Consider the following 23,198-nt stretch of genomic DNA (forward strand, 5'->3'; position numbering starts at 1 on the left):
CCAGACCAGGAAGGTCCCAGCTACACTGGTGTTGATAGTCCATCGCTGACTATGATGATGATGTAACAGTTCTCATCTATGGCTCCAAGTAACAAAGATATTCCCTGCCCCAGAGATCTTACAGTGCAGGTGTTGGATAGGATGTGACATATCAATAAAATCAAATAAGGCAGGGTGGGGGTATCAACCTAGTTTTGTTAGGTCAGCATTAAAATGGAAGTCTATGTTTGCAGCTTGTCTAACCACTGCCAGATGGAAGTGACTTGTAGCCATCGCAATAGAGATAGTTTTAGAGGAGGAATTTGAAGAATAAAGTGGTGATTTATAGATTATTGTTGTTCCCCCCCCCCCCCAGTCATAGGGAGCAGCATTAACAAAAAGATGGAGAGACTTGAGGGAAAAGCAGACCACTGTATGAACAAGGCTGCGATTGTTGGCAGAGGAAAGATAAAGATTAACAGCTCGATAAGTTGGTATATATGAAAGATAGGGTGGGGCTAAACAGCAATGGGCTTTAAAGACAAACAGAAGAAACTTGTGTTAGATATGGTGGTGGATGAGGGAGATCCGGTAGAGTGATGTGAGTGGACAGTTGATATTATGAGCCAGGAAGATGGTCATAGCAACAGTATTTTGTACGTGTTTGAGAAAAGTAGTGAAGCTGACATGAGGGCCAGGGCAAGACTTGACCACAGCTTGAAAGTCTGGGCTAAGAGAGAGTGCCAAATATAGGTTTAAATCAGGAGGTCTGGTTTTAATTCCTTCAAGCTGTTGTTATCTAAATGAGCAATAAATCATAGAATATTGCAATTTTTATATACACAATTTTTATCTCTATTAACTGGCAAAGAACACTTAGTATGTTCTGTAACAGTTTCCCTTTCTTTGCAATATTAATACATTATCTTGTTGTAAGATTAGCTCTGGCAAAAGCAGGAGTTGTGAACATAATGCATTAAAATAGGAGCCTAGCCATGATAGTTTAACTTAAATAGAAACTTAAAGTGGCTATCATGCAGGTTTATGTTCTGCTGTATTCATAATCTAGTATTTCCTCTTACAAAGCTGATGATTAGCTATCTATTACATTTCTTCAAAGCCAGTTTATAGATTTAAGAAACCCTGTAGACCCTTCCAATCTAGCTTTGAATCACAATTAATTTGGGTTTTGATAATAATTGTGACTGGACAAATGTAAGCCTTTTTTTCTGTGCACTTGTCAGAGACCTCTGATGTGCCAAATGACCATTTACTAGTAAGCAGATTACATCATATGGCTGCTTCAGTAATGTGATTAAATGGATTGCCTCATTTTTAAGTAATGACTAACAGATGGTACTTTGAGATTTGTTATTTAATTGAAGTAGTACATTGTTCAGTATCTTGCAGCTTTATTATCCTTTGTGAGGAATGCTTTCAGAAGTACTGTACAGGAGTTTTACCTTGCTTTGAAAGTTTTTGAAGACGGACATTTAACTAGTGGCTTAAGAAATAATTACATTCAGAAGACTCAATTCTGAAAAGTTTGAACACATGGAAAAATATCCCCGGGAGGAGTGTGTACATGGATACTAGCAGAAGTTGAATACAAATGGATATTTCAAAGGGAGAGGTGGAGTGTGACACTGGTGGGTGTGGATGAACTATCCTGTACAGCCAATCCTGTAGCTCCTTACTTATGAAAATGTTGCTTGTGTGCTTTTGCCCCTGAACAATATGTGCTGCTGGTTGGTAACATGCTCCAAGAGGAGCCTGCAGGCAAGTGCCAACCTGGCTCTTCAGTGTATCAGAACAGTAGTATAAGCACTGAAGGTGCTCATTTTGGTTTTACCTAAGCACTTCGTGACTGTCGCATGAATATGGGTGACAAAAAAATGGAGCTGAGGGTTTAACAAAAGGTATTCACTAGAGCAGGTCAGAAACCCTTTGTCAAGTGTTCTGTTAGAAAGTGCCGTTTTGATTAAACCAAAATTTTACATAAAATCGTATCTGTTTAACTAAATTTCATGTAGCAAAATGGAAAAACATTTGGAAAATGCCCCGTTTTGACATTTTCAGAATACATTTCAATTTTTCATTTTGAAATGACTTCTTGTTTCAGAATTTATCTTTTGGGTAAAAAAGGGTCAAAATTGAAACACAACATTTCAGATTCATCAAGATAAAATATTTTGATTGTCCCAAAACAAATTTTTAACAAGTTTTTGTTTTGAGAAAATTTCTAAATTTTGGCTTTTTGTCCTGATTAAGGATGAAAAAAAAAAGCTTTTTCAGGAGATGGAAAATCCGTTTTCCATCAGCACTAGAGTTTACAAGTATCCACTTAACCAGCTGTTTTTGTTCCATTGATCCCTTTTGTGTTTAAGTGTACGTTGTACATACTATATGTACTAATTACTGGAGGAAAAGTGTACTAATTACTATAGGGCATAGAATCCACAAATCGCATTATCAGGAAATGTTTGATTGCTGCGTGCATGGATTTTATAACGGGATGATTTGTGCATGGATTTTTTAGAGGACAAGTTGGAGGGTGGTTTCCAAAAATAAGTAACTGAGGTTGTCTATCTGTGTGAAAATTGATTGTGATAAGGTTCACATATTGTCAGGATTGGTTTAATTCTAACTCATGAGACTTGTTAAGTGAATACAGAAAAGTAGATCTGAAGAGCATGATAACATTGAAAGAATGGAAAAAAGCTGACTTACGAGGAAAGAAAAAAGGAAGTAAAGGAAGAGTAGAAAACGGGAAGACCGTAAAAGTGGGGCAATTGAAGAACTTAAAAAAAAAAAAAAAAGATTTCAGAGGAGTGGACCTCATACGATGTCATACTCCCCACCTATTGCAACTTCTATGATCATTACAGAATACAAAACTGAACTGCCACAGCGTGAATAAACTTTCAAGGTCAGATTAAGACGTCATTCGAGCATGAGATCTTCTGCATCTTTGCCAGGACAAAGACTGCTTACATATTTGTCTGGCTATGCCGAAAGAATGACCGAAGACATTAGATATGGGTTTAATCAGGCTACAACTTTATTATTAGATGTCTGGGACTAACCTGGCAGATAAAATGTGCAGTGCAGGTGAAACCCCCACAATTAACGGAGCAGGGAAGGGATATTTGTGACCTAAATAGGGAGGGAGGGTGGGTGTTGCCTAGCTTGCTCTGAGTGACAGGGCTGCCCAGAGGATTCAGCGGGCCTGGGGTCTTCGGTGGGGGTCCTTCCGCTCTGGGTCTTCGGGGCCCGGCGCTGATGACCCGGAGCGGAAGAAGCAGCGGCGGGTCCTTCACTCTGGGTGTGTTCGGCGGCACTGAAGGACCTGCTGCCGAAGTGCCGCTGAAAACTCGCTTGTCGGGGGCCCCTGAAAACTCCCTGTGGGGCCTGGGGCAAATTGCCCCACTTGCCCCCCCCCCCCGGCCCTGCTGAGTGATGAGGGAGGGTCCAGGCCCAGGCTGACCTTTTTAAACTCCTCATTCCTAGGTGGTGAGTCATCCACCACGCTGACTGCTTTTCCAGCAGTTTTATGTCTCCCCTCCTCCCCGCAAGCCAGAAAGCATTGCCTTCTTCTCCTGGCCAGCCAGACAAGCCTTGTGCGCACCCGCCTCCACCGCTTAAAATGCAGGGCAGTGATTATCACAGTAAGAAACTCTGTGAATAATGACAGTTTCTCTACTTTGTTCTGTGCTTTCCACAGCTTCCTTCACATGGGGCTCAGGGATTGCTGTCCAGGACACTGATCCAGTAAGAACCTGTTCTTCACTGGAATGTGTCCACACTCCGCTGATAAGCAGTTAATAGGTTAATGCCCCCCTGCTTTTTGATGGACTCAGTGTAAAAATATACTGCCATATAAGTTTTAAGCATTAAATAGTGTGTAACCAGTCACTGGCAAAATTTGTTCTTCTGCTTGAAACAGGTTTGGAGTAACATAGTTAATTCTGTAGTTATGTCAGCTAAATTGTTTGGCTTCTGCCTATCACCTAAATTGGCAAATAATTTTGTTTATTCCCCTGTAGCACAGACGAGACAAACCATGTTTGATTAACTGGTTTGGTTGTTCATCTTTGTTCTCATCTGTTTGTGCACTATGACATCCCAGAGTATGTTGCTCCTGACAGACTGACAATATACTGGACAAACCGTATGGAATTAAGATAAACTTCACTGAATTAAATTAAATCTTATTGAATTAGGTTTAATATCTTTGGGGTCCATTAAAAATGCAATTGTTTGTGTTACTGTATGTAACTTCTAGGGAAGTGATTAATGTAAATATTAGAAACTCCAAAGAATGGTTTGGGAAAAGATGTGTGAAGTGGGTTTCCTAGGAAGTATTTGGGAGGCCTGTTGAAGCTACACCCTGGGACAAACCCTTTATCTATTGCTGGAAACTCCCAATCAAAGACCCCCAAACTGTATAAAAGATAGACTAAACTTTTCATGAGGGTGCATGATCTGAGCAGAAGCTGTGATGAACTTGAAACTACAGTGAAATCCCTCGGGTGGGGTTTTGAAGGGCTGTTCCTCACAGAGCCAATGTTAGGTTTGAGGTGATACTTGGTAAGCTTATTAGCATGTGTGTAGAGTCTTTTATTGTTTTAATGTTTTCTTTATAGTGCTTTCACCTTAAGAATGAAATCGGTTTGCATGAGAAGCGCTGTGTGGTATCTTACATTTCTTGGCAATCACTCTCTTATTAGCCTCTGAAGAGAAGGCAAGTGAAGCTTGCTTAGGCAGCCTATCTTTTGCTGAGAATAAAGCAGTGTAGGCTGGGAACGGTTAATCATGGAGATACTCTGGTCAGGAAGGAGAGAGACATGGGTCTCCACCCAAGAAAGGCAATAGCTAAGGAGCTTGGAAGCCTGAGAGTGGATGTTCTTGCTGAACCACTAAGGGTGCAGTTGCCCTGAACTGTGACACAACTCATTGGCCTTGTTCTCCAGGTGCACTCTCCCTGGCTGAAGCAATGAGTGTCCAGACCTTCAGAATGGACTGATAGAGAAAAGATTAGGGAACTTGATAAGTGCGGATGTAAAAAACATAACTGTGTGCACAAACTGAACCATGTTAGGTAGCAATCCCTCTAACTGTTTACAAGTACAAGGAAAAATGTGGGCAGGATTCCCTGGCCTTTGTGGTAGGGACCCCATGATTCCTTGGCTGCAGAATTGTGTGGTGGAAATGTGGAACATCTAAGATGTCCATTTTACAGTAGAAGTGTCTAGCTTTCATGGGAATGACAAATTTTTTTTTAAACATGAATTAATTGAGATGTTTTCCCAAACTTTCAGATGAACTGAACCTATAATTGAGGAGCATGAGCTATCAAATTAATCTTAGTCTCTGAAGTATATTATGATGACAGTGATTTTACATGTCAAAATCATTTTTATAGATTATTTTAGTAAAAACATCTAGCTGGCAGGCTTATTTATCTACCATTATTGGATGGAATGGGAAAAAAATTTTTTTTGACTGGTTTCTGTACCAAGGGTCGCTGGGGTGGAGCACTGGTCACCTAGGCAACTCTTATGCTATTCACCCCGCCCCCCTCTTCCCCATTGCCCCTAGTGTTATCACCTCAGACTCTTGCTCATAAAGGAAAAAGTAAAGACTAACAACACTGCTTAAGCAAAATTAGTGCTCACTGCCCAAAGCCTCAGCTGCTTTCTGTGCCCAAAATAATGGGGCCTCCCTTCTTTCACCCCTCTGACTTTTAGGTAGGCACTTTTTCCTTTTAGCTTGCTTTTGCTGCTGTTCAGACTCCATTACTAGTACACTTTTAAAGGTGATGGGGGAGAGAGAGACACTTAAAGAAGCAGAGAGATCTTTCAGCAGATGAAAATTTAAAACTAAATTACTAAGCAAAGGACTTTCTTTTCTGTCCACAATTTTTTTCATGCTAGCATTAATATAGGTTAAGCTTTGCAAAAAATGGAACAGTATATCAAGATTTTTAAACAGAGAAACAGATTAAAATACAAACTAAACAGAAATAAAATTGTTAAGCTTGTACATTCGCTTTCCAATGACTGTGCTGGGATTTTTTTGCAACCATTTTATTCAGTAAAAGGTATGGATCTGTGAAATTTGTAACAAGCAGTGTTGCTCTTCAGTTGGGCTTGTCATCCAGAAGTGGATTCATCAGGCATCTGTCTTGAGCTCTTACATGTATACCGTGATCTGTGGATCGACACTTGCCTATATATTCCGTAGTTTTATCTTTGTACTAAGAGTAGAATTCTGCTCCATGCTAATCAGAGGAAAACATCTAATTTACATAATCAGTAAACCCTGTTTCCCAGAGGATTAGTTCTTCCTTCTAAACAGGATGTTTGGGTCTTAATTTTAAGCTTTATTCTCAAGAACTCAGTTTGATAAATGGCTAATTAGTCTGCTTTGTGTTAGTGATAAATTGTGTAAGCCTTAGCAATCTATCATTTTTAGAGCAACGGGCTTGGTGTTTCTAAGTAACAGAAATATAACTTTGTTTGCGAGATGGGTTATTGCATATTAAATATCCCTATTTGACTGTTAGCTTTCATTAATATAGTCCAGCAGACAGGATATATGATGAAATACAAATATTGTGAATAGAAAGCTACCTCCTATTAAATTACAAATTAGCTGTACAGAGGAAGCTGGGGAACGGAACCCTTTGAAGAAATTTGTTGAGACAAAATCCCCTTCTGGTAAAAACATGATTTTTTTAATATCTGGTTATCTTTCCAATAAAGAAGCACTTGTGTAAACTATCCACTGTATTCTAGTAACATCTGGTAGGCAAACATTGATGCATTTTCGTCTGAATTGTAGTTTGTTCTTAAATAGGGGGATATTTGGGGATAAATATGATTTGCATTTTGTTACGTATACTGTATTCCAATACATTTCAAGTGCTTCCCATGACAAATTTTCTTTTTTTGGAGTGATATAAAATACATGTTTCTTTTTCCAAAATAAAATTGCTACAACTGTACTTAAACCATTCACCTAATTTTGCCACCTTGTGATATTTTTAATCTAAAAGCTGTAGTAAAAAGAATATAATGCAGTTTTCATACATACAGTCATTTCAAAAGGTATTTGAAATGTGGGAACATGACCAAGATAGACATGAAAAGTTTCTATTTTCAGAATATGCAGGAAAACAAGAAACAGAGTTATCAGTACCTACCAAAATGCTCATACAGGGAGACCGTAACGCAATATAAGGGCCAAAAGCATCTGACTCGCCTACTGATAAGCTTGTTTCCTTCATCTCCTAGTTGTGGAAGCTAGTCACAACCATATTCAGAAAGAAGAATCCTTTGCTACAAAGGGGATAGCAAGTCATGATTTCAGCTTTGTTACCTTTGACCTGCTGTGGTTGAAAAGTGTATGCTGAGGCCTTTTTTTCACCTGAAGGAACAGGAGCTGCCTAGGAGTGGACTCCATATCTCTTGAGATGTTTCTGGGCTGTGTGGCACACTTCTATATTCCAGTCTTGCAATGAAATGGTGGTGACTGAGTTCTGTTAATTTCTGTTGGAAATATCTTCTGTACAGACAGCATTTACAGGCCGAACTGGAAGTGCATGTAGTTCTGCTGCCTGGGATTACTGGTGGAGTTCTGGTGGTGCTGGAGAGATCTGCTACTTTGCACGCAATAGAGCAGTTGTTGTAGAGCAGCTTTTCAGTGTGTAAATGGATTATTTGTGATGCTTGCTGTTTTTTTGTTTTTACCTTCCGATACTCTGGGATTAGCCATGGATTGGTTACCCACAGGTCATAAGCGGGGCAGTTGGTTAATTGTTTCTACGCTGAATACTGTATCTGCTTTTCTGAGACTCTGCTGCATTTACATATGCATAGATCCATGTTGGATTCTTCAGACTCATGAGTATGGAGTACGTGTAACTGCACTACTATGGCATAAGAAGTGTTACACTCAGGTTGCATATCAGATGGTATTTTAAACAAACAAAAAAAAATCTAGAGCGTCACTGTGTTTTATCTCCAGTGTTTGGCTTTGATAGTTTTGGAACTGAGAGAAGCTCAATTGAATTAAAAGTTAAACCCTGGATTAAAGATAGATGGAAAACTTAAACAGAAGACTTGGTTGGAGAGCAGCAGTGTAAGAGGTAAGGAGTTCTAAATAAACTGCTGCATTAAACTTCTTCCCATCTGATCTGCAAAATGACAGTGTATGAACTTGAAACACAGGCTCAGGTTGACTCAATTAAGAGCTCACTAAGAACTTTCTACACAGTAGTAATCAACACAGCCAAAGCCTCATAAAGTTAAATTGTCTCCAATTGCAGGATCAGCTGAAAAGAGGAGTTCCTTCTAGCAGTAATCAGCCTAAAAACTACCAGTATAGTAAGTATGTTGAAGAGTGTATTTGGATACAGCAGTTGTGAGTACTTTGATGTGCTTAAGGTTGTTAAAATAAACGTTGGGAATCAATTTTTGTGATAATTTAAAATCGTCTGTTAAACAAGACCTGTGATAATGCTTGTGATTGTAGAGGGAGAGGAAGATAGGTTGTGCCATATTTGGTTTGTTTGCTATATAAAGAAGACATTACAAATTTTATCCATGGTGTCATCTCATTCTCCTCCACTTCCCCCACTTTTTTGACATTAGAAGTTATGGATACTGTTTATCCTATTTTCATAAATGACTAGGCACTACTGTAGAGGCAGCATAATAGGACATCCTGGGTGCAAGGGGAAACCTGAAAAATGAGGCAGCTGAATACAAGACTCTTCCTTCAAAAACAATAAAGCTTAATTCAAAAGCTTAGAAAAAACAGTAAAATGATTCTTGTTAAATATTTTCCTTTTGTACACCAACAGTTAAGTCTTGAAATAGCTCCCACAAAATTCTTTGGTTCTCCATGGACCAGCAAAACCAGGAAAGTCAGGATTTGATATTCCTGAAATCAGGGTGGATTTGATTTAGTCAGGAAGACTTGATTTAATCATGGATTTCTACATAAAACTGCATTCTTGTTGGTTGTTATAACCTTAATACATATTCTTCACAACTCCGAGAGAGATGTAGGTTTCATTTTTAGAAGGTACACACTATGCATTTTTAAAGTGATTTATATTCAAAACTTTTTAGATTAGTTTTACAGCTATATCAGAAAATGAATGATTTTTTTATTTCATTTACCAAAGGTAATTGAAGCAGATATTTATGAAGTCATTGGGAGGTGAACTATCTCCAGTTCAATAGGTTAATCATTGATATTTGGAGGATTTTCATGCCATGCTGTATTAGGAGGAGAACGTCACCAGACAGACATTTAAATTGTTTTATTTAACTAAAACAACAACGTTATGTATTCTGGATTTTTTTTCTTTATCAGAAACATAGAATATTTTAACAAAACAAGCATATGAATTTTTGAATTTAGTTAAACATTCAAGTTTTTTTAAAATCAAGTTTTTGTTTTTGTTAAAATTGTTTTTAACTAAAATAGTTAAATGAAATATTAAAAAAAAATTAAATCAACTATGTCAGCCAGGTCAACATGAGAAACTTAAAATACTGGCTTCTGCAGCTAACTCAGTCATCTTTACCTGTTTGTTCATAATCTGGAAAGAAAAACAAGCGTTCCTGCTTTTTCAAGTCCCAAATGATTTCTCAATTTGGAATGAATTAGTCCAAAGGAAGAAAATAGTCTTTCTACACCGGCAGAAGAAGCTACTGCTGTTAAAAGTGAGATTATCACTTCAATTGTCTCTGAATCCAAGTGCTTAAGTGACTTCCACCAGTTCACTGGTGTGACTTTCTTTAAAACATCATCAGCAAACAGATATTTCTTGACTGGTTCACCCTTCCCTCTGAAGTTCATTATAGCTGGCATTATGGAGGGATGATTGCTGGATGTCCATGTCGTAGCCAACTCCTCCTCTTCAGTAGTTAAGGTTTGACCCTGGTACTGAGTATTGAAACTATTTGGAAGAAAATGAGTTGGAGATAGTGCTTTATCCCATTCCTTTTTTTAATGCTTGTAATTTAACTCTGTCATTGCCTATTTTTCTTTTTAAGATCTCACTCAGTTCCTTCCAAATTTCAACAGCATCAACAATAAAACAGCTATTTCCCTGCATTTTGTTCAAGGCTACAGAAGTAGGCTTCAGGGAACTCAGCATGTGTTCAACATTTCTCTTAAGCCCAACGTTGAGCACTTTGGCTGTGACAGTGACATCTATTTTTTCATGATTTTGTTCACAAACTCATCAGATTAGGCCTCTTCTTGATATAGTGCTCAAAACAGTCCACTACTGAGTTCCATCGTACGTCATATAGGAGATTTCGCTTGGTTCCTCCCACTTTTTTCAGAGCAGCTGCTGCAAAGTGGTTCTTACGGAAGTATTTTGCAATTTCAACATCATTAGCCTTTATTTCTGGAGCACTGAAGCCTTTGGCTAGGAGGTGCATCAAATGACCACTGCAACTCTATGTTGTTAGCTTGGGACACTCTCTTCTAAATAATTTCTTCTCATCTTGGATTCATTCGCAGCATTGTCTGTGACCAAGCTGTGTACTGGACATTTGAATTTTTTTTTCAGTTTGTTATAGCTTTTACTGCTGCTACTTGTAAGTATTCTGCTGTGTGTGCATTTCCTGATCTATCAATTGTTTCTGTAAGGAAGACATTCTCTTCTTCTTTTGTCACACAAGCACATACAACAGGATCATTGTGGACATTGCTCCACCCATCAAGACTCAAGTTAACAATTTTACCCTCTAGACCTGCTCAATTTCTTTTTCATACACTTTGCCTGTGACATCTGCTCTGTTGGGTGGACTGTATCCTCTAATGACTGAACCATGTTAATGAAGTGTTGGTTCTCAGTCATAGGGAAAGGAGAGTTGGTTGGATAAACAAACTAGGCAATTTTGTCATCAATTACCTCTTTTGGTAATCTGCTGGTTCTTACCACAAACTTATTTATGGTGGTTTCTGCATGATGGAGATTTTTTTTTCCTTTTTGCTACAGGTGATATACTGTGGTCATGTGACATACATGATGTGACCGAAACACTATCTGTGACTGGTTCGGTCACAGAGACCCCCTTGGGACTGTCACCTGACTACCTCTGAGCCCGTTTTCTCTGCCAGTTCGGGCCTCCAGAACCCTGTCTTGTTGAGCCAGATACACTAATCTGCTGCAACACAGACCCAGGGTCTGACCCATGCCCCCAAAGCTGCAGAATTAACTGAAAATGGCTTAGCAAGTGCTCCTGTCTCTAGTACCCAGACACCCAGATCCCAATGGGATCCAAACCCCAAATAAATCCGTTTTACCCTGTATAAAGTTTACAGGGTAACTTCATAAATTGTCCGCTCTCTATAACACTGAGAGAGAGAGAGATGCACAGTTGTTTGCTCCTTAGGTATTAATTACTTACTCTGAGTTAATTAATAAGCAAAAGTGATTTTTATTAAATATAAAAAGTAGGATTTAAGTGGTTCCAAGTAATAACAGACAGAACAAAGTAAGTTACCAAGCAAAATAAAACAAAACACACAAGTCTAAACCTAATACTGTAGGAAAATGAATACAGGTAAATCTCACCCTCAGAGATGTTCCACTAAGCGTCTTTCACAGACTAGACACTTTCCTAGTCTGGGCCCAATACTTTTCAGACCAACATTGTGGCTTATGGTCTGGGTCCAGCAATCACTCACCCCCCCCCCCCCCCAACCCCCGCCGTAGTGACTGTCCTTGGTTTTAGTTTCTTTCAGGCATCTCTTTGGCGTGGAGCCAGCTGAAGACAAAGTGGAGAGGCTTCCAGGGCCTTTTATATTCTCTCTCCTGTGGCGGAAACCCCTTTCTTCTTCTGTGCAAAGTCACAGCAACAAGATGGAGTTTGTAGCCACCTGGGCAAGTCACATGTCCATGAATGATTCAGCTTTTGGCAGGCTGGCGCCATTGTTTACATGTTAATTTGAACGTTCCCAGAAAAGCTCAGATGTGAATTGGCATCTCCCAAAGTTCATTGTCCGTTAAATGTTCCTTGATTGGGCACTTACTGAGAATCATCCTTTCTCAAGAAGCTGACCAAATGCTTCTTAGAATCAAACACACTGAGATACAAGTACATAGCCAATATTCATAACTTCAAATACAAAAATGATACACACATACATACAGCAAATTACAACCTTTCCATAGACACCTTACTTGACCTCCTTTGTACAAGGTTTCGTGCAACGATAGGATCTTGGTTGCAACAATGATCTATACGGTCACAGTTCATGTCAATAACGTCACACTTTCATTGGCAGATAACTCTGAAACTATAGAAAATGATGGTGAACTTGAAGGTGGATAGTCTTCAGAATCCTGTATGTTGAGGATGGATTCTCCTAAATAAAATAAGTCAGTGCAGTTCTTTAATGATTATTACCGTACTTCTCATTTAGTATTACTCATTGCATTCACTGACACTCAGTACTACTTTAAAGGTGAAACTGTAAAAGGAAGATCTGCCTATTTCAGCTATTTATTTTTCATCACAACTGCATCTAAAATGATAGTACCATAGAGTAACAACTATATTTTTTGCTGAAAACATGAGAATTCAAGAATAGTCCAGAAGGAAGACAGGCAGTCCTTAAGAAAGAAGTATGAAGGAAAAAAAAATGATTACCAACCTGAAAATCCTTCATATTCAGACATGTTCCTTTCATCATCTTCAACGCAGCTTCCTCCTGAGAAGGAGCACTTCTCATGAAGATGTTTCATTCTGGCAACCAGGTCTTGCGTTTCTTTGTTGCACTGTTTGCATTTTGCACGCATGCCTGTCTTACCCAGAGAAACTTCATCAAAATATTCCCAAACTGGGTCTCTTTTACGGCCTGCCATTATAGGTTTTCCCTTTTAGTGGGAGAATGGCATGGTAGATCTCAAATCAAAGAAGGCTACACTCAGAAAGACCTAGAATTCTGGAATATGCTGCTCAAACAGTTTCACTTTTGTTTCTCCTGCCTGTCCTTCCCTTCTCACATTTATCTCCAGACTTTTGCAGATCTGTTCCTCCCCCAGCCATCTTCTGTTCATTGAACTTTTTGAAACTTTACACTTTTCGAGAGAAGTAAGGGATTGACTCTGTGTACACAAATTTGCAGAGGGACAATAGGGCTGAGGTCTGTTATTTCTCACCTCTATATTAATTTATTTATTTCAAAACATTTTTGCTGTTAACAAGCATGTTATCTCTGGAGACACAAATCCCCAGTTTGAGAACTGCAAAACTAAGCATCTCTGATGGTATCTTCTATACTGAGCACTGAGTCCCATTGGGTAGATAGAAAGATAAACCTAAATAATCTATATAGAAGCCCCTGGAACCCCCATAAGATTGGGTCCCTAATCTGTGAACTATTGGAACTCATTTACAAAACTTTTTTAAAACATTACATGAATATATTGTCTCAATATATAGCACTAGAATTTATAATCCCTCTTCATGATGAGATATCTTTGCGCTAGAATGTATCTTAATTAAAACAATCTTTAGATAGGTTTTTCCCTAAAAAAGCATTTTTATCAAAAAAATCTGATTTTTATTTTTTTAAAAAAATCATCTATTTTTATTCACCCTGCCTGAAATTTAAACAAAACATAAACCTTTAAAATAAATACATACCTTGTCTGTACATTATGATGAAGCAAAAAGGGGTACAAATGCCCATCTTCCTTCTTGAAGAGTTAGCTTTAATAAAGCTAATCTTCTTTTAAATGTATATAGTGATTAGTAGAGTTTTTTATAATATCAGTAATTAGACATGGATTTAAGACATTATTATGCCCTTTAAGCATGGACTCCTGCTTTGTGTAAAGTGTTCATGCTGAAATAGTAAGGTAGTTGGTATCTTAAAAATATTAGAAAAAGGACAGGTTGCGAACTTGCTGATAGAATCTCTTCAAAAGAGATGTGCTGAGCCAAATTAGCTGGGTTGTGGATGTGATAATCACAGTACGCTTTTCTGTCTTAAAACAATAAAAAAATGAAATTATATAAAACCGCTGAAATGAATGTAACAAGCTATCTTACTCAGATGTCCTCAGAGTGAGACCTGTACAAAGGTTCTAGAAATTGACCAAATAAACATTTTTCATTTTTCTTATATTAACATAGTAAGTGGTGTATTATGTTGTGAATGTTGTCCTTGTACTGAATCCCTTCAGTGTTGTTTAAGGAGATCATAAAGAGCAGTGTCGGCTTCAGATAACTTAAGTAACTTGATAAATCCATTACAGACAGTACTGAGGAATGAATCCATCTTCGTTTTCTCCTCTTGCACCCCAAATTTGCCTCGTTTGGTTTAAAAACACTTGCTCATTTGCAGAAGTGTATTCCTTAAGTGTGAAATGATCAATTTTCCTTCTATATTCTAATCTGTCTTGCGAACACTAGGTTTGATGGAGTATTTTTGGTCTCTTTCTCCAGACATGCTATAGTGTTTCCTTCTTGGTAGCCAATACTGCAGTCATCATTTTCTTTTATGGACTCCTCATAGAGTTGATTTGTTTATCACAGAAGCATCTACCATAATGTGTAGCTTTAATGCTCATAGTTTCCTAACAGCACATTTCTCCTGCAGCTGACTGAAAATAAAAATAATCATTTTGTTGTCATCATTGTAATAGTTTTGAACTGACACAGTCAACTTAAATAATATTTATCTGGAATGTTCACCTACTAGTTAAAGGTAATGCAAGATTAACAATTTGTGCAATGTTTAAGATGAGCATCACCTGCTAGAACTTTTGCTCTTGCTATTTTGGCATAAATATTACACTATTTTTCTGTAAATATAAAATTTAATAATTGATTTAGGTTCAAACTGTGAGTCTTAAACAGATCTACTACATCGTATTGGGCCCTGTTGATTAGGGATATCACAGAATGCTTCAGAACATCACCAGTGGCAGAATTTGTGTGGTAGTAGTTTTCTTTACTCGGTTTTACTAATTTTGGCCAATCAGAACCATAGTGTTATACATGTTTTGTATCTTGAAGTTTTTAGGCCAGTATCAGCCTCTGCAAAACTCTACATCAACCCGCATGCGGAAACTGAATTAAAAACTCCAAAGCTTGATTGGAATATAGAAGTACAGAATATTGCCATTGAACTCACTAAGCCACAGGTAAGTCACCTTGCTATTTTTATTCTCTGTTTAAGGATTATGACATTGCCTATATATATTCAACCAGACAGGTTTGTTAGTTACATTTGCATACCTGTCTAAACTACCTAATGGTAAACCTGGGAAAGTGTGGCAGCTTCTTTTTGTCTGTGTTGTAACAGACATTGCCTGGTGCTGGTTAAGTGCTACCTGTGGGCTGACTGTGGGTAAGATCCCAACTGATTTATGTTTAACACTTGTACATTGGCATGTTTCCCACCTATTTGAAGTGTCTTTCCTGCAGGGCTATTATATTGTTTATTATATATTATTATATTAATATTATATATTATTATTATATTGTTTATTTATTGCCCCGCATAAACATAAGTTTAGCACAGTGAATCAGAGTTATGCATGCTGAGCGTTTTGCTCATATTTTGGATAAGGCAAGCAAACGACTTTTTCAGTCCAAGTTATCGTGTCTTCTAGTTTATCTTTTTGATTCTTGCCGTTTTCAGATACAGGCTTTTGTTTAGTATATGCAGACTTTATGCTAATTTATAACTTGATCTTAATCTAATTGGATTTGCTTCGTGCTAATGTACATTTTCTGTCAAGCATCCACATGAGTCTATGGAAAATTTAAGGTTTATAATGTTAAACAGTATTAATTTCTGGTAGATCATCATAGCATTAATCATCTATATAAAAGCAGGTGGTGGTGCTTAGTGGTCACATAGGACCTAGTTTCTGCATTAGTAACAATGCAAATAAGAGTGTGGTATTTGCGTGACTCGGCATAATACAATCTAATCAAGTAGGAATGGCTGTGTGCAGCAAAGAGAGGACCAAGTATTGGAAGTATTGAAAGTGATTAGTATGTTCAGGAGAGAACCATGGAGAAGAGCCACACACAGTCATATTTAAAGTTACAGAACTAAATAGCATATCATTTTTTATTTTTATTTTTTTAGTCTTCACTTTGAATGTTATGTAGAAATGTAAGCACATCATTAGGAAGATGCTAATTACAGTATAAAATAGACTCCAGGACAATAATGTTCTGCAAGATTGAGAGGTATGTGTAGGAGAACTTGAAGAAACTTAAAGTTTAAGCAAATAGAATGGACATTTGAATAAAAATACAGCAAAAAGGTAAAATTTTAGTGGTTGACAATTTATTTTAAATTGGCCAAGGTGTATTTTTTTTTTTTAAATAATCCATGTAAATTAAAGGAGAATTGAGGAAAATGAATAACACTGAAATTGTAAATGCTGTTCACGGAAACAATTGCATATGAGGATTTTGAAGCATTTCCACGAAACATTAAACAAGAGATTAGTGTAAAGAACAGCTAGTACCTGGTGTAGGAATTTGGGCTTGATAACAAAGAATTCTTCACGGCCATGATTTTGGGGCTGTTGCATGACTGCGCTGCAACAAATTAAAAGCTGTATGTGTTTTTCAGTTTCATAGTCCTTTTCAGCTGGTTAGAATTTGGTCAAATTTTTGTGTTTAGACTGATGTTTTTCAGGTTTGGTCTAGTCCGAGGGTGTAATCTTGCGGCATACTGGCTGTATTACAGAAACAGCATGGGAAATGCAATAAATCTATATGTGGGTTCCAGTAATAAAACTGAGACACACAGGATAGTGCATTGTGGGGAATGCACAGAGGGGAAGTGAGGGAAAGAAACCAATTTGAGAAGCTCTACCACAGGGAGACGAGCACACGAACTGAAATATAAACTGTGCCTTTTGATTGTGATTTACGCAACCAACAGTTTATACCGTGCGTCATGCATGTAACTCTATACTTCGTTATCCACAGAGCATGCATTTCTATATATTTCAGTAAAGACAGAAGACGATTAAATAGCTCTATGTGTAACCTGATCATTGCATGTAATTAAATTATGTAAACCTCTGGTGGTAAGAAATAATGTTTTGTTTCATGTGTGTAGTACCTCAGTATGATTGACCTTCTGGAGTCCATAGATTACATGGTTCGAAATGTACCATACAGAAAATACAGACCAGATGTACCTCTACATAAAAATGCCAAACAGTGGTAAGTTGTATTGTCTAACAGAACTGCATTAAGATACCAGGCTTTGTACTGCATCTCCTGCAACTACTGGATCACTGAGTAATAAATGCTGGAAGCTTTCATATGGGCCATGACCACTATTCATGCTTTCTCTTAAGGATAGGACTATTTGTTACCTTCTTGATTTTACTTTGTTGTTAATATGCTTTAAAAATTGATGAGATGGTCTAGATACTACTTGTCCAATGTTAAGTTCTCACTTCTAAAGTAAAGCCAATAAGGAAAACTGTATTTAAACAAGTAGAGAGGCAAGGTGGATGAGCTTTTATCTTTTATTGGACCAAAATCTGTTGGTGAGAGAGACAAGTTTTTGAGCCATACAGAGCTCTTCTTCAGGACTGGGAAAGGTACTCTGAGCATCACAGCAAGGTGGAACAGATGGTTTAGCATAAGTAGTTAGCACATATTCTAAATGACCATTCAAGGTAGGGTGGCCTTTGGTCACATAAGCCCTCCCCCTGCTCTCTCCCCCTCCCCCTAAAAAAATGCCAAATTTAATTCTGGAAGTAATGGTATGTTCAGAGGAATTAAACACCTTTCTTCTGTACATCATTTACTGTTTGTTTAATAAAGGATCTTGGGTTCCTAAGAGTTGTATTTCAGTGCTTATTGAAGACTTGCAGGTGAATAAGCTTACCCATTCTCTTCTGTAGAACTTCCTTTGAGCTACTGGCAAAATATTGATATTCTGAACTCCAAATGTCTACTCTCCAGGAGAAATGCTTAATAAGCCAACTCCATGTTCTAACTGGAAGCTAAACAGAAAAAAGTGGGAACTTGTTATAGCAACTTACGGGGTCTTCCTTTGAATGTTTAATAGATGAGCTCTTTCAGTTATTAAGGAAGAGACTGAAGCAACTGATACAGAATGTCATAGCCAGTAGCTTTCCGCAAGCTGTTCTAAATGGGTATGCTAGTGTATTTCAGTCAAAACATGCAAAATGTTGTTCCAGCCCATTTTATTTTGAGCAGTGTGCCTATTATGCCAAGTTCTATGTTGCTGAAGTCCAATAGGTTAATTTGCAGTTGGTCATTGGATGAGACCACTTAACATGAAGAATTTGTGATGTGATTTGCTGTTGTAACATAGATCTAGTACAGTAGCAGTTCTGTTCTTTTTCCATCCAACTTAATGTTGGACTGTATTGGCAGCTTCAGCTTTACCCTATTCAGAGTGAAAATATAGTTAAAGCTTATAGCCTGGTAACTAAAGATGAGGTGAATCGGGATGCTGGTGTGCAACACTTGTGAAAATCAGACATTGGTTTCAAATTTAATTTCTTAAATTAAACAATAACTGGAAGAACTTCTCTTCTAGTAAAGGAGTACTTGTGGCACCTTAGAGACTAACAAATTTATTAGTTAATTCATCGGATGCATGCAGTGGAAAATACAGTAGGAAGATATAATACACACACGCAGAGAACATGAAAAAATGGGTGTTGCCGTACCAACTCTAACAAGAGTAATCAATTAAGGTGGGCTATTATCAGCAGGAGAAAAAAAACTTTGAAATGGGCCATCCTGATTATCACTATAAAACAGTTGACAAGAAAGTGTGAGTAACAGTAGGGGAAAAATTAGCATGGGGAAATAGTTTTTACTTTGTGTAATGACCCATCCACTCTCAGTCTTTATTCAAGCCTAATTTAATGGTATCCAGTCTGCAAATTAATTCCAGTCTGCAGTTTCTTGTTGGACTCAATAATCAAACCTTGATTTACTGTTTTTTTTCTTCACAATTTAATTTTAAGTTGTAAATCATAAAATGCAGCCAGAAATAATTAATGCAAATGAAATTTTTACAGGTGGAAATATGCAGCTAACAGCATTCTTGAAGTTCATATCAGAAGATGCACTCGCATGTGGTCATGGAGTAACATGAAACATCATAGGCAGCTTTTGAAGAGCTACAAAAGTATGTACAAGAACAAACTAACACAGAGCAAACTATCAGAAGAAACACGACGACAAATTCAGGTACTTGCTATTAATATGGTGGTATATTTGACAGTGGAGTAAATCTTGATATCTTTACTGATGAATATTTTAGTGTATTTTTTTTTGTAACATCCCTCCGGCCAACCAATATGTTAAATTAATTCCTCTCTTAAAGAAGAGCCTTGCTTAATAGTCACACTTGACTAAAACTAAGAGAAAATCTGGAGTAGTATTCTTTACTTCTGCTATTTTTTTTTAAACAAAAATGTTTTAAAATAATCAACCTTTTATCTAGAGAGAGCGAGAGAGTGAGAGCCTGTTTCTTTAATGTAAAATGTGTGTAATCAAGTGTAAAGTCAGGAATAGTAAATGAATTTGAAAAACAAAATGTACCAAAATGAAACATTAATTTTCACAATTTGGTGTTCTAAAAGCATACTAGCCATTTGGATAGTGTCATTTTTAAAAAATATTTCAGAAATTGAGCTTAAAACTTGGGGGAGGTTGAAATTCTAATGGCTATTACTTTTTTTCATCACTGCAATTCTTGACTTTTTGTTAAAACATACATGGGAAAAGAAAGCTAAGATAATTAATTAAACTTAGTAATATAAAGTTGACGGCTGGTTGCTTTCCATACTGCAATTCTGTATGGGTATACTTCAATTTTCAGCTCCAAAGTATCAGAAAACCTCCATATTATTGTTAATATGTGGGCACTATGAAAAAGGATTTGTGAACTTCAGTTATATTCAACTTCCTGAATTATAGATGAAATGCACTCCCAACATTTATTGAACTGGAAAACTGGTTTAGTAAATATTCTGTCTTAAGTCAACTTTCACCTTCTAGTGACCTGTTGTAGAGAGATGAATTCTAAAAGGCAGAGGCTAGAAAGGAGTCTTAAATGGATTTGTGGAATGGATTACTGCAACAATTTTTTTTTAAGAGGCCGTAAGTTAGTTCATCTTACACTAAACAGAGTATTTATTTCCTTTGTTTAACAGGATCTAGAAAGAGCACTGGACATTTTCAACATCATTTTAGCAAGACAGCAAGCACAAGTTGAGGTAACAAAATAAATAAAAAAACAGTTTTTAATGTTTAGTAGCAGGTATTTATGCATATGAAGTTAAGGCCTGGCTTGTGGAGATTTTCTGTCCTTCAGGAAAGAGTTTACAGTGTTTCAATGCTGTAGTCTTACCTACGTTATAGAAGGTAGATGGAGAGGAGCTCTTACGTTATAATTCTTGCTTTTTGCTGGACAGTTTACTATAATTTCCTAGTTTGGTGTTCAGGCTTAAATTTGTATCAAGAATTGAGACTTCTAATACTTCTGCTGGCATGGTATCCCATAGCATGATACACCTTGCTGTCTTTTTTTCCTGCTAATACACCTAAGTATTCCCCTTTCTTTATTCCATTACAGAACTACTTATATTCCTGCATGACCTCCCAAATACTTGATCTCCATCCTTGATGTTATACACCCCAAATATGTGACTGTTAGGTCACTTTTCTTTATCACCCAGACAAGCTTATTCCTACTCAGGCAGAAATGGAAGCAATGTGAGACACACCAGAGTATGGTTAAATGCAGTGATCACAACTTAAGCTATTAAACAACAAGGAACCACTAATTGGCAGGCCTGTTACAGTGCAGAATTTAACTGAGCACTGCTAATCTTGGGTTCTACAAACCTGAGTGCGTGTGTGTGTATGTATATATATAGGCAGTGCCCTCTGTACATCCACTGGCCTAGCTGGAGATCCTGGCATGAAGCTGGAGTCTCAATCTATTCCCTTCATCCATGTTGGATATAGGAGAGGAGAGAGGAAGGAAATCCTATGTCCACAAGACTCGGAGGCAGATCTCCTCACTGTGCAATGTCACGTTTGGGCTCCATGCCCAAGCAGCCCATTGTTTTACGGGGTTTTTACATCTTACCCTTTCTCAACCCACCCATTGCACTGGAACCCACCACAGGGGATGACAGCAATTGGTTTATGTCTACTCTCACACTGCTGAGCAGCAAGAAAGGAATCTGTGTGAGGTCTCGACCAAGGAAATATCTGTACCATATTCTCTCTAAACAGCTCAGGAGTAGTATACTTAATTCTTCAATTAAGGAAATCCATTGTACCCCTAATTGTGGTAGTATACTTACTTGTTTCCCTGTTGACCTCTTTCCATGTCTGATTCATTATTGCTGGTCTGGCAATTCCTTGCCAACCCAGTTTTGGAAGGTTTTTTGACCAGAGGTAGGTAACACCAGGGGAAGGGCTGAAATCTGTCTGACATCTCTCTTTAACGTAATGATCAGACTAATACCTTTTGCTGTGCTTAAATCACAATGATGAATAAATAATGATGACCTGTGAAGGATAGGAACAGCCTGCCTAGGGTGGATGAACGGGGCCAGCAGGTTCCCACAACATTTTTCTCCTTCCCTGCCATCTCCGGTGGGGATCTTAATTGGAGAAGCCTAAATGGAGTCACCATGTTTGCCAGACACCTTTTTTGTCCCCAGTGAAAAATACTGTGCTCAAATACTGAGATATCTATAGGTGTGGCTTTTCCATGTGATCCTGAAAAAGACAGACATGTTTAATAATGAAATTTTAAATTGATGTTACCCATTTGGGGTGGCTTAATATAGGATGTAAACACTGGTCCATGTGTGCTAGCACCTGATAGATTGTATCTCATAAGCACCAGGAGGAGGCTAGGACTCTGTTATGGAACAAGCCAAGAAATGCTGGGCAGAAGCAATTCCTACTTCCCACTGTTGTGAGGGTGTAAGACAATCAGTCAGTCTGATGTGACCCCACACATACAATGGCGGCAGGAGTGGGTGGGATGAGCTCAGGTGCTATTAGCTACAGCCTCCCTGGGAAGGAAGGGGAGAGGAAATAAACACAATCTAGAGTTCCCCCTTGCTTTCCTTTTCTCCCACCCAAAGTGGTGGGAGGTGGTTGGTGGTGCATGTGTCCTCACTGCCCCCAGTCGTATCAGTTACACATCTTGGGTAGCAAGATGAGCACTTAGGTACTCTATGAATAAAGATTTGGCTTTCTCCAGTTTTTTTGTTCTTCATTGTAATTGCTCCGTTTTTTAATATCTATCTTTTAACATAGTGCCCAGAATTGAACGTAGTATTCCGGGATCTGTTATACTGGAGCCATATATAGATTGTCTTGGGCTCAACAAGGAATAATGTGTTAGCAACAGCACACATAGGTTCCATGATATGATGCATTTGTATATAGGGCTTGATCTTGAAAGATGCTGAAAAGTCTGGCAGCCTGGCAAAGTATTTTTCTCTTTGCTGACTGTCCTATTGCAAAGTCTTTTCTATCTTTCAGTTTGCTGTGAGTCTTCAGATAAACTAAACATAGCCTATGTGTTTATAGTGCCATAATGAGAGGAAACCATTGATGTAGTTTAAATTTTTCAAGCATTTATGCTAACGGTAGCTGAAGAAATAATGTAAGATGTATCTTTAAATTGTAAGTTCTTTGGGCTAGGGACTGTCGCTTAGAATTTGAGGTAATAGGGTCTTTCTGCTTAAAACCTAAAAGTGGAGGGTCTAAATATGATTACAAGAAATTAAAATGGTAGAACTATCAAGATGGATTTATAGCAAATCCAAAAAAGTATCTAAACTATATTAACAGTACATAGATTTTAGGGCCAGCAGTTGTCTTTCCCTTTCTTTATCTCCCTTGCTTTAGTTTTTTTTTTTAGCTCTCACTTGATTTGTTTGCAATTAGATTGGACCCTCTTTGGAGCAATGGATTACAAGTAGATAAAAGGCACAACACAGAATAAATGTCATGTTAGGTAGTGAAGCATTTTTGCCCCTTTGAAATAGGGAGACTAATGTAATAAATACTTCCATCTTATGCTGGGACTTAGTCTCTGACCTCTCTCATTACTGAAAATGCATGTACATCATTTGATATATCCATTGTTTAATTTCTGGTAAAACAAAA

The 23,198-nt window shown here is 37.7% G+C and overlaps 1 protein-coding gene across 1 annotated transcript in view; it reads left to right on the top strand.

Annotated features, from left to right (window-relative positions):
* VPS13C (vacuolar protein sorting 13 homolog C) overlaps positions 1–23,198 on the top strand; it is a 193,382-nt gene that overhangs the window by 25,227 nt on the left and 144,957 nt on the right. The window contains exons 10-14 of the mRNA XM_084641188.1: positions 8,312–8,369; positions 15,042–15,169; positions 17,116–17,222; positions 19,070–19,241; positions 20,210–20,272. Coding sequence (XP_084497314.1) covers positions 8,312–8,369; positions 15,042–15,169; positions 17,116–17,222; positions 19,070–19,241; positions 20,210–20,272 — 528 coding nt within the window. The remainder of the gene's footprint in view (positions 1–8,311; positions 8,370–15,041; positions 15,170–17,115; positions 17,223–19,069; positions 19,242–20,209; positions 20,273–23,198) is intronic.

Source organism: Lepidochelys olivacea, assembly GCF_965140295.1.
Source record: "Lepidochelys olivacea isolate rLepOli2 genome assembly, chromosome: 10".
Taxonomy (NCBI): Eukaryota; Metazoa; Chordata; order Testudines; family Cheloniidae; genus Lepidochelys; species Lepidochelys olivacea.